General features: G+C 42.1%; 1 protein-coding gene across 7 annotated transcripts in view; it reads left to right on the forward strand.

The window, feature by feature from the left end:
* The first annotated feature begins 214 nt into the window (after positions 1-214).
* LOC1278667 (dnaJ homolog subfamily C member 16) overlaps positions 215-13,008 on the forward strand; it is a 68,282-nt gene continuing 55,488 nt past the window's right edge. For all 7 annotated transcript variants that reach the window (XR_009764586.1, XM_318286.6, XM_061641468.1 and 4 more), the window contains exons 1-2: positions 215-623; positions 704-2,069. Coding sequence is in view for 6 of the 7 variants with exons in the window: in XM_318286.6 (XP_318286.6) it covers positions 436-623; positions 704-2,069 (1,554 nt within the window). In the remaining variant the exon portion in view is untranslated. The remainder of the gene's footprint in view (positions 624-703; positions 2,070-13,008) is intronic.

The following is a 13,008-nucleotide window of genomic DNA, read 5'->3' on the forward strand; positions in this document are numbered from 1 at the left end:
TATATGGGATTTGACATGTTCGATTTGATAAACAATAAATAAACAACAACAACAACGCCGGGTAACTCGGAAACAGACTGTATTCTTTTGATCGTAGACACTACGGTTAAATTCTTAATTTTGTCTGGCTAGGAAGTCCCAATGATGGTGCCCGGCAAACGCGATGACAATTATTCTTCAAAGTACATACACCTTGGTATTCTTTACGCATATGTCAAAATGACGTGTGCAGAACAGCAGCATGATTATTTGTTGAAATTTTCATGGTGTGTCTGCTATGCGTTCATTGTATCTTGATTTTAAGCTTATAACACCATGAATAAGGAAAAGTTCTAGTCACAAATTCGCTGTGTTGCTTAGTATTATAAAGTGCTGTTGCGGAAAAACGTGTAGATACACAAAATTTACATAAACACGTTAGATTAATGAGAAAAAATGAAGACCAAAGCAATTAATAATCGTCATTCGAAATCCTTAGTTTATTGGATCAGGCTTTTAGTATTTTTTGCCTCTATCTGCTTAAGTTTAAGTGCGTCCAGTGATCCCTACTCAATTCTAGGGGTACATAAACGAGCATCCATGCAGGACATACGTCGTGCTTATAAACAATTGGCAAAAGAATGGTAAGTGATGATACAAATCAACTGCAATGAAATCCCAGCGATACCAAAGAAATTATGCAAAATGATTGATTTTTCTACAGGCATCCTGATAAATCCAAACATCCCGAAGCTGAAACAAGATTTGTAGAAATCAAACAATCCTACGAATTGCTATCAGATTCGGAACGTAGACGAGCCTTTGACCAATATGGAATAACAAACGAAGATGCAGTTCTCGATCATAATCGTCCAGAATATAATAATTACGGTCGTTTCAAGGACACATTTGAACATTTCTATGGAGCACATAACTTCAATTATCATGATCAAGATATTAGCTTGTATCATCGCCTTTCAATTACCACAAAATACTATGAAACCAACATTGTACCGAAAAGTCGTCATACACCTCAGATAATCATGTTTTACGCCGATTGGTGCTTTGCATGCATGAAAGCTGCAAATTCTTTCAAAAAGTTAATAGACACGCTTGAACCATATGGAATTACTTTTGCCACTGTTAATGCCGGCCACGAAGAACAACTTGTAAGAAAAGTCGGTGTACACTCGCTACCATGCGTAATTATGGTGCTAAATGACCATAATTATGTTTACAAAGATAGTGTTTTCAATCCACAGCACGTTGTGGATTTTATAAGACAAAAAATGCCTTATAAATTATTGACGCCTGTTACAGATAATACGCTTGACAAATTTTTGAACGGATGGGTTGATAATCGGGTTCGTGCTCTAATTTTAGAACCAAGAATGCAACCACGACTACGTTATCTTATAACTGCATATTACTTTCGCGAACGAGTAGTATTTGGGTTTGTTGAACTTAACTCTAAAGAATCTGCATACATTCAAGCTAAATTTAAAGCGCATCCTGAACTTGATACATTACTTATTTTTAATGAATTTCCGCCTCAACCAATTGCGACGGTCACAATGTCTGATATTCCTTCAACAACGTTGAACAATATTATTTCACTCAACAAATATCTCATACTTCCACGACTTTCATCCCAAGACATGCTGGAAAGTGTATGTCCAGCTGAATGGAATCGCCCTCGTAAAAAATTGTGCGTTGTGTTAGTCACTGAAAATACCAGATTGCATGATGGAGCACGTACTGTAATGCGTAAGATAGCTTTAGAATCTCTTTATAATCGAGAGAAAGTACGGTTTGCTTACATCTATCAAGAAAAACAGAATGATTTCATCAGCGCCTTTTCAAAACACAATCAATCGAAAGAAACACTACTGCAGATTATTATCTTTTGGCGTCGAGATACCAAACATATTCGTTATGAATGGGTCGATCAAACTATTCTCGAAGCAGATAAAGTCTTAGAAAACGACACACACGATCAATATTTCAACAATACAAAACAAAAACTGGATTCAATAATTCATCGCTTGCTACGATCCACGGAAGCGCTTAGTTTTGAAACGGAAGTCAAGGTAACTATGCTAATTTTTAAGAGATTTTATGAAACTAAAACGAAGAGTTATTAACCTATCCAGTTATTTGCCCGAGAGAGTCTCGGACAGTGCTTTTGTTCTCCGTTCCGATTCAATCGTCGCGTGGGGGGAGGGAAAGGGAGATAAAACTATGATAATGACACATTTTGCACATCATCATCAAACACCAAGTATGAGTCTCTTCGTCCGTAGGGCCCCTATTGGGCACCGAAGTTCTCGATGATACTACTATACTCACTGTTGTATATGCTGTATATGCTTACCATCCACAGGGCCCTTAAATTGACGGGCCGCGGCCGCTCAGTCCGTGTACAATTATGTCCACTGCACTTGAGACGTATTTATATTCAGACGTGCTACTTCATTTGGCCCGAAATAATTTTCTATGTCGTCGCATTCATTTTCTTCGCCTCATATGGAGTCTTTTCATAGGGGATCTTAGCTGGAGCCGTCCGCGATATCAAGTGCGAAGGTTGCCTTAAGCGTGATGACGTTCCGTAAACAATTGATCCTGTTGTCCTGTCAATTGCTGCGGTTGCGGTAAATGATGGTACGCTTGCGAAATCAAGTAAAAATCCTATATTAGCAGTTGAAACTGCTCAAACAAACCTGCTGATAACTAGATGAATAACCCTTGTTTTGGGATAATTTTTCCTGCGGAGCAGAGATATACCTATATTCTTTATATTCTTATATTTACAATTGTTTGCACAAAACAGTATTAAAATCCCTTTAACTTAATTTTGAAAAAAATTGGAACTTTGCGGACGGCTCCAGCAAAGATCCCCTGTAAAAAAACTCCATATACAGTATCGGAAAAATCAATAGGACCACTTATCAATTTATTATTCACTTATCATATTTCATGACTTAAAGTGAATCAATCTTTACCAAACTATCATAAAAGCACTACTAGAATGTTTACTTTAAGAACGTTTTATGAATGAATGGTTGTAAAGTTTGGTGAAAAGTTGAGAAACAAAAAAGTTATGATAAGAAATGTAAAAATAACCCAAAAATCACGCGCCAAAATAAAAGGACCAGTTCAGAAAATTTTAAAATAATTATCATTTATTATTATTAAATAACAGTTTTTGATGTTATTGAGTTGTCGGATAACTTAACTTAGATTAGTGAACTAATGCGTATACATTTTTTTGTAGAAACGCTTAGCGCAGTGGCAATTCGCTGTGTCTTTAATTAACATGCTCTAATTTACTAATGCGAGATTACGGCACTCGCTTGAGGGTTTTTAGCTCCCTTTGCACTGAGAGACGAAATAGTGATGAGTACCTTCGTCTATGGGTATAAAAGCACGTCACAGCGCTGGATCGCTTACACTGTGTTCTTAGCCGTTGCCTAGAACACTTCATACGATCAATTAGCTCGTGTATTTTTGGGTGCACTACTTCAAGCGCTTGATTGAAGGAATTCCAACGATGGGCCGTAGTGCACACTCCACACAACAACAGCGTTTAGATATCAAACGTTTGTCCGCTGCTGGGTACTCCCAGCGAAAAATCACGGAAATACTTGGCCGATCCAAAACATTCGTGTGTAACGCGCTGTATAGCACGGGCACGAAAATACCAACGGGTCGGCCACGCAAGACATCCGCTAGGGATGATGCTCGGATGACGCGATTGTGCAAGGCCGATCCTTTCAAGTCGGCCAGGGCAATTAGGGACGAGCTGCAACTGTCTGTAAGTGATCGGACAGTGCAGCGTCGCCTATTTGAAAACAACCTGGTCGGCCGGAATCCCCGCAAAGTTCCGTTGCTTCGACATTGCTACGTTCAAGCCCGGTTGCAGTTTGCTCGAGAGCACTACGACTAGGCAGGTGAAAACCTGAACAAGTGGAGAAATGTACTGTGGTCGGACGAGTCCAAACGAGTCCGGACGAGTGGTCGGAACTTGGTAGGTTCGGATGGGAAACGCTTTGTGCGTCGTCCAAAGAATACCGCCTACCGGCCACAGTACACTTTAAAAACCGTGAAGCACGGCGGAGGCAACATAATGGTTTGGGCATGTTTCTCTTGGTACGGTGTCGGTCCTATCTTTTGGATAAAAGATATCATGGACCAAAACCGATACTTAAACATCATCCAAACTGTCATGCTGCCTCATGCAGAGTGGGAGATGCCATTGAAATGGCAATTCATGCATGACAACGATCCAAAACATACCGCAAAAGCGGTTAAAAAATGGTTTGATAAAAAAATTTACGTCATGAATTGTCCTGCACAATCGCCTGACCTGAATCCGATCGAGAACCTGTGGAAGATTGTTAAAGCTAAGCTTTCACCGGCAGGTTCTCGAACTAAAGAGAAACTGTGGCAGCATATAGAGAATGCAAGGTACAGCATTCTACCATCGATTTGGTGGAATCCATGCCTAAAAGGATGCGAGCTGTCATCCGGAACAATGGGCATGCTACCAAATATTAAATGCTGCCAAGTTAGCCCACGCAGCTACACGCACCGGACGACATCGGACGATGCCATAAATCTGTTAACTCTAACTGAGAAATCTCATACCAAATCGGACCGCTGTGATCCGACACGGCCTGGCCCGACGGGAATTTCTTGTCTGCGGTCCTACGTTTTGTGGCATCATCCGATGTCGTCCGGTACGTGTAGCTTGGCTGTTAAACACCATGTAAATTTTATAACCCTTTGTAATGCGATGTGGTAAACTGGGGGCTGTCCCGTGGTACAGTCGTCAACTCGAACGACTCAATAACATGTCCGTCATGGGTTCAAGCCCAGAATGGACTGTCTCCCCATAGCAAGGTTTGACTATCCGGCTACGTGGTAAATAATTAAGTCTCGAAAGCCTGTATAGGCCGGCATGTCCGCGTAGGACGTTACGCCAAATAGATGAAGAAAAAGAATGCGATGATCGTACAACTGTACCTCGAGTACCGTCGCGGTAGGTCAGTTTTTAAAAACTTTGTTCGAGCGGACTTTCGACACTTGATCGTCCAGGCGACCATAGACACATTTAGGAGGTTTCCCTTACTGGAAACGTTGGAGATTAGAGGCCTTACCTTGGGTAGGGGGACATAACTAATCTCTTTAAATGAGAAGTCGATAGATGTAGGATGGGCATAGTCCTATCCTGACAGTCCGAACGAATCTGACCTGCCATGGTCGGAATTGGTTTTATTTATACTCAAGATAAGTTGTGGGTTTCGTACATTTGGTTTTGTAATGTGTATTTGTCCTAATTACAGGGTTTCACACTTTATCTCAAGACCGCGGGACCCCTTCCCGAATCTGTCTTAGACAAAGCCAAGATTGCGGTATGATGCTTGAAATCGTTGATGATACCTGAAAACGTTGATGATACCTGAATTCATTGGATGCAATGCTGAATCTGCGGCACATTTCTTGAAACACACTGGTCCGCGCCGAGGACATGCGGTCGAATATTTTTTTACACGGATAACCTTTGTGTAGTTTACTGTATTGTGAAAGAAGGTTTCAACTAATGCTGCTAAAGAATGGATGTTTTTGTCGCTGAGCTTATAACTTGCTATGCGTTCTCGGTTCACCTAGTTTGTTGCAGTAACGCCTGATTTGCTTATTATGCGTCTTTCGGGTGTTTTCAAGAAGTCTGTCACAGATATGCTACACCTTTAATTACAAATAAACCGGGTATGGTGTGACTATTCGTTCTTCCTTGCACACGTCGTTTGTTATTCATCTCTCGTGAAGTTGTGGTCGTGTCGAATTTAACTGTGGATTTAGTGAGCGATCCCAATTTTTGAACAGAACTGATAATGTTTGTCCCCTTTAGCAATTTTAAGGTTACCCAATCATACATCGCCATGTACCTTGGCATTTTGCATTTTGGTTTCGGGCCTCTACCTTCATTCCTCCCGGGCGACTGGGTTCCCACTCTGGCACTGATGGTTGATTCCTGTATCTATTCGTGTGGTGCATCATCAGCGTCGTGCGAGTAATAGCATGATGCATGGCTGCTGTTTAACAGGAAATCCGTTCTTCGCAGATTTGTATGCTTTCTCCTGTGACTGGTTGGTCCACGACTTCCGGTAACCCTTTTTTAAGGTTGTGTGATGACATCTGTTAATCAACAATTGATAGCAGATGAAAAATATCTTTGCCACGGGGTAAAGTCTTTACACGTTAGTGTCATGAAGCTAAACCACCAGAAAGCAATTTTTGTAAAGCTTTTTTTTTTTGTCGTTTTTCATCAGTTGTAAGCGGATGTTTTATATATCCGAAGTTATAAAGAATGCATATTTAAATAACATTAGATCCATAGCAACCAAATTAGATCCAACGCTTGAGAATGCGTTCGTTCTATAAGCCGAATTCGCACACGAATTCGAACGCGTTGATACTATAATCTCTCTCGACTAATCGCGTGACGACACTTCTCGCCACCACGTGTGATGCAAGAGGAATGCGATCTCTAGCGTCCGGTGAGAGAGTGATCAAAAGGATCAAGCGACTGGGGAATCGCTCTCTTTCTACCAAAGCCATCGTATCGTGCAGACGTGTTCCCGAATGTTATCGAAGTTAAAATAAATCTTGCAGTGATAAGGCGTAGAAATATACTTTCGTGATTCGTTTTACAGTTTAGTGAAAGAAAGTAGTTAATTCGTGTCTCGTAAAGAAGGTAATATTCGTGTCTCGGCTTCGTGCAAAAACATTTGGTGCAACAACAAACGAGCACACGATTGAAACTTCGTGCAACAACAAACGAGCACACGATTGAAAATTTGTTTGTACAAATTTGATAGAAATCATGCCAAAAATGGTTCCCAAATGTGTTGTCACACCTCCAGATTGGATACTATATTGTTGAATAATTCACTAATAACTTTTATCCAGCATTTATGACAAGTGTCCATCTTTCCCGTAATGCTCGTGTTTACTTACCATCCTCAAGATAAAGATTTTTGAAAACGTATGATATAATGGCATGGGGCATGGTGTTAAGTCGTGCGAGTTGACGAATGCACCATTCTAGGGGGTTTGGCTTGCACTGACTAATTTATTAAACATAATAGGATAGTCAGTCCTACGTACGGGGGCACAGTCATGTTTTTACATGTATACATGTTTTAACATGTATGAAATAAATTGAAGAACAAAAAATTCAACTTTGAATAGTTAAATAGCAACAAGACTCATCTTTGATAAAAATGTAATGCTAATACGTCGAGCAGACTAAACAATACATGCGTTAGAATTCGCAAAACTGCAATTCTACCTAACCGGTAAGGTGGGGAACTAATAGAATAACACCGTAAAAATCAATTTTTTTCGAGGACACAACGAAAACATGTTTTGAAAAATGTGAACGACTTTTCTATTGCAAAATATCAAGAAATAAAAGTACAAAAACTACCCGGAGGCGGTCATTGAATTTAGGGTTAAGCGGTAATATCAGGCTTATGTAGGCTTTCTAAAAGTATGAAGTTCAATGCAATCTGATATTCCCAGTGTATTATTTTTTTATACATATTACCTTTAGTGTTTTAACTTATAACTGTTTAAAAAAGGTAGAAAATGTGTGTTGGTTAGAGAAAATGTGTCAAGAACGCAGATTTGGAATCTGATGGTTGTTGGACATCTCGACTTGTTCTTGTTTGACATTTCTAACTGAACGAAGGATTTTGTCAAACATTTGCAGTAACTGACTCAAACGGAGACCACCCAGCGGTCTGAGCAGGTTTCAGAGGGGCTTCACAAGTCCTTTACAATCTGATCTGAAACCTGCTCCAATGAGAGGCATAATCACTGCTTTTTGGTGAACACTCCGGCAGATGCAATTCATGTCACGCTACCTATCGTCACCGAGACCCTGGTTACCCAAAAAATCGAGCGTCTCAAGTCGTCATACTCCGAGGGGCCAGATGGTATCCTAGCGACAATTCTCAAGCGTTGTGTCGTATCGGTAGCTCCTGTTTTAGCTATGATTTTTAAAAATTCACTGCGCACAAGAACCTTTCCATCACTGTGGAAGGTCTCATGGCTAACACCCATCCACAAAAGGTTCAGCAAAATCGAAGCAGTGAACTTCCAAAAAATCGCCAGGAATTCGCAGTGGCTGTCCGTATGTCATCTCGGCAACAGAACAATCGATATCTTCCCTGATAGCAGTTCGCAAACCGAGCAGGACCAACGGCAGTTTATCGCACCAACGTTTCGAATCGACACAAGTGAGCGAAGTTTTTAACGTTCGATGAAAGCGCTCGATAAGACCGTTAGCTTCGGGATGATACGCTGTAGTACGAATACGGAGAGCCCCAAGAAGCCGCGTCAATTCCGTGAACAATTCGGATTCAAATTGTCGTCCTTGATCGATCGTGATTATTTGTGGAACACCAAACCGAGAAATCCAACATTCGCAAAATGCTTTAGCGACTGTTTCAGCTAGTATATCTGGCAAAGGAACTGCTTCCGGCCAACGACTAAACCGGTCGATCATCGTTAATAAATACCGCTTTCCGTTCGACGTCGGAAGTGGTCCAACCAAATCGATATGAACATGGCGGAAACGACTTTTTGGAAGCTCGAATTCGTTGAGCGCCGCAGATGTATGCCGATGGATTTTCGATCGTTGACAATCAATACAAGATCTGACGAAGCGGGCGACGTCTCGATTCATTGAGGGCCAAACAAACCTTCGCGCAACCATTTTTCTCGTTGCTCGAACACCGGGATGAGAAAGGCAATGGATGTTGCGAAGAACTTCTAACCGTAACTTCTCTGGTACATACGGTCTAACATGTACATTATCCGACACATCACAATACAACAATTGATTAGTTGAAACAGATGATCTTAACTGCAAGTTCATTGATGTAGTTCGATCAGCAAGTAGCTTCTGTAGTTCTGGATCGCCATGCTGCGCTTTCGATAATAATTCAAAATCCACTGTTGAAGGAGCTGAGATGGTGTTGACTCTGGATAATGCGTCTGCAGCAGAATTGTCTTTGCCACTAATGTAATATCTTTTGTAAAACTCGAAATGTACTGCAAATATCGTTCTTCATGAGGAAGATGATTTGAATTAGAATTCAGAGCATACGTGAGCGGACGATGATCAGTATAAATAGTGAATTCTATCCCTTCCACTAGATGTCGAAAATACTGCACCGCTAATTTCATGGCTGTCAACTCGCGACCGAAGACAGAATACTTTTTCTGTGAAGGGGAAAATTTCTGCGAGAAGAACCCCAGCGGTTGCCATGCGCCAGCGACATTTTGTTGTAGAGTAGCTCCTGCCGCTGTATCCGAAGCATCAATCATCAGTCCCATTCGCTTTGACGAGTCAGGATAGGACAATAAAGCTGCGTTTGCTAAACTTTCCTTGCATTTCACGAAAGCTTCGTCTGCTGCGATCGTCCACTGAAGTTTTCTTGTATCGTTTTTTCGATTCCCAATAATGAGTGCTTGCAATGGTTGTTGCAATGAGACAGCATTCCAGATGAAGCGTTTGTAACCATTCAGCAATGCCAAAAATCGTCGAAGATCCTTCACCGTAATCGGACGACTGTAATCAACAACGGCTTGAACGCGATTAGCTTGAGGTTTGATATCAGATGCATTGATGTGATACCCCAAAAAGTTGACTTCTGTTTGGACAAACTTGCATTTGTCCAAGTTCAGTACCAAGCCGTTTGATTTGAGACGCTCAAAGACAGTTCGCACGTGCGATAGGTGTTCCTCCTCATTAGACGATGCAATGCATATATCATCGACAAACACCACCACAAAATCCAAATCACCGAAGACATGATGCATAAAGCGCTGAAATGTCTGGCTCGCGTTGCATAATCCAAATTGCATCTTGGTAAATTCAAAGAGCCCGAACGGAGTGATTACAGCAGTCTTTGGAACGTCGCTTTCCTCGACCGGAACAAAATGATATGCTCGTACCAAATCTAGAGTGGTAAAACAATTCTTACCTAAGAAATTGTTTAGCAAATCGTGAATCTGTGGCACAGGATAACGATCTGGCACAGTTATCCGGTTTAAACTCCTGTAATCTCCGACAAAGCGCCATTGACCATTCTTTTTCGGTACGCAATGAAGTGGACTTGCCCAACTGCTTTTGGAAGGGCGACAAATCCCGAGCTCCATCATGGTCTCAAATTCTTTTTTAGCGGCTTGAAGTTTGTTTGGCGGCATTCTACGAGGTTTGGATGCAACTGGAGGTCCAGTGGTTTGAATATGATGGGTTACATTATGTCTTACCTCAGTGCGCATTGTCGGCGGGGCGGTGATTTCTCGAAATTCGACCAGCAAGTCTCGAAAAGGATGATCTTTTGCTATAGTTGTTACACCGTAAACCGAAGATATCGATAATCCGCAAACAGTGTGTAATTTCGTACCACCATCAATAAGTTTTCTGTTTCCAAGATCTACAAGAAGACCAAAATGCGCGAGGAAATCGGCACCAATAATTGCAGAAGTAACGTCGGCTTTCAAAAAATTCCACGAAAACTTTCGGCGTAGTCCGAGATCCACTGAAACAAATTTGCTCCCATACGTTCGTATTTTCGTTCCGTTTGCTGCATGGAGTAAAAACGGCGATGGTTCTCGAGTCTTCTCTATCTTGGATGCAGGTATTATCGATACATCCGATCCCGTGTCGATTAAGAACCGAATACCAGAAGATTTGTCGAAGATTTGCAGACGGCGACTGATTCTTAATCCGCCCACCTCGCCGATTTCGGATGGGCGGAAATCTAGTTTTTTGACTGATGATACTGGCAAGGGCTTCGACATCGCGTAGCTCGATTTCCATACTTCCGGTGATACCAACAGATGTTTTCATTGGTACGATTTTGAGAAGTGGAACGCAATCGACCGCGCTCAGGTTGCCGTGCTTTCATTTGGCGTAGCTCTACTTTCATGGCAGCAACTTCTTCTGCTAAATTTTCCGTCGTTTCTTTTTGCACAGAAGCATGGATAACTGATGTTTGAGGAGCCATTTCTATCATTTTATCTGCCATCTCCGCTAGCTTCGAAAGACTTCCATCGTGGATGCTAAGTATTGCACGTATATTAGCTGGAAGTTTTTGCAGGAATAGTCTTTTTAACAAGGAATCATTCACACTCAATCCGGCAGCAAGTTCCTGCATCTTCGTTAAAAGATGCGTAGGACGAAGGTCTCCAAAATCGTACGATCCAAGTAGCTGATCCATTTTGGCTTGTTCCGTGAGCTCGAATCGAGATATGAGGCGCTGCTTAACGGCTTCATATTTTCCTGTCGTAGGAGGCTGTTTTACATAATCGGCGATATGACAAAGCACGGATTGTTCGAGTTTAGCGACAATATGATAAAATTTTGTTTCATCCTTATGAACGCCGGCCAACAAAAACTGAATTTCAGCTTGCGAAAACCACAACGATGGATCGTTCTTCCAGAATTCCGGAAGTTTAACCGAAACGGCTGCAGTAGCAGGGGAAGTTTCTTCGTTAGAAACGTTTTCGGTAGACATGTTCGTTCACAAATTTTCAAATTAGGAGAACTAATAACAATCCGGATATCACGTCGGGGTCACCAATGTGGGAGCGATTAAAAGACGATGTAAACCGTTCTAAGAGTGAACTAAGACTAACTACATTTATTCGATATTCAGTGTAACCACGGTTGCTGTAACCAATGGCTACTTGATTACAACTAAGACATTGTTATAAGCAATCCACCACAATAGTATCTGCCGGCAAATACATCAGCACCAACCAACATGGATTCATGCCTAAGAGATCAAGTACGACAAATCTGATGCAATTCGTTAGCGGCTGTTATAAGTCCATTGATGATGGTATGCAGGTTGATGCCATTTACACGGACATTAAGGCGGCTTTTGACAGTGTGTCCCACAATATTCTTCTGGCAAAACTTGATAGACTTGGATTATCACCACCCCTGGTAAAGTGGATGAAATCGTATTTATGTGGTCGTTCATATGCAGTTAGAATGGGCTCCCACCAATCTAGATCTATCGGTACCTCTTCCGGCGTACCCCAGGGCAGCAACCCTGGGCCTCTGTTGTTTCTGCTCTACATAAACGACTTGTGCACGGCACTCTCGGATAATAGTTGCCTACTCTACGCAGATGATGCTAAAATCTATCGTGAAATCCGTGAGCCCGAGGACCATCTTCAACTTCAAGCCACTTTGACTGAATTTGTCTCCTGGTGCAAGCGTAACGCACTAAGCGTCTGTATCGATAAATGCGCCATAATCTCATTCAGCCGTTCAAGAGCTCCAACGCTGTTTAATTATACGCTTGATGGTCAGAACCTCGAAAGAGTGAACTGTGTAGAGGATCTAGGAGTCCTCCTAGATGCTAAACTCTCCTTCGAAGAACAGATAGACCAAGTAGTCGCTAGTGGCAATCGTCTACTTGGCTTGGTCATAAACATGACGCGCGAGCTTCGTGATCCTATGTGTTTCAAGACACTGTACTGCGCACTTATCAGACCACTGCTGGAATATGCTAGCATTGTTTGGTGGCCAGCATCTACTCGGGCACTTGCGCGGCTAGAGTCCATCCAACGGAAGGCAACGCGCTTCGCCCTTCGTGATTGGCCGCGTCGTCTCGACTACAGAACTAGGTGTTTGCTGCTTGGGATCCCGCCTCTCGCCGAACGTGTTGAGCACACCAGACTGGCATTTATCACGGGAATCTTAAACGGAACCATCGACTGTCCCGAGCTGCTTTCAAGGATTCTCCTCTATGTTCCTGCCAGAATACTCCGTCGCCGACCAATGCTGGCAGTCGCTGAAACCCGAACAACATTTGGCTCTCGCAACCCCCTTCTTTGTATGTGCTGTCTATTAAATTCAGCTGACGATATTTACGAGCCTGGAATGACGATAACGGAACTGACTTCACTGTTTCGGAATGCGTTCAACAATAAAAA

Source organism: Anopheles gambiae, chromosome X (genome assembly GCF_943734735.2).
Source record: "Anopheles gambiae chromosome X, idAnoGambNW_F1_1, whole genome shotgun sequence".
Taxonomy (NCBI): domain Eukaryota; kingdom Metazoa; phylum Arthropoda; class Insecta; order Diptera; family Culicidae; genus Anopheles; species Anopheles gambiae.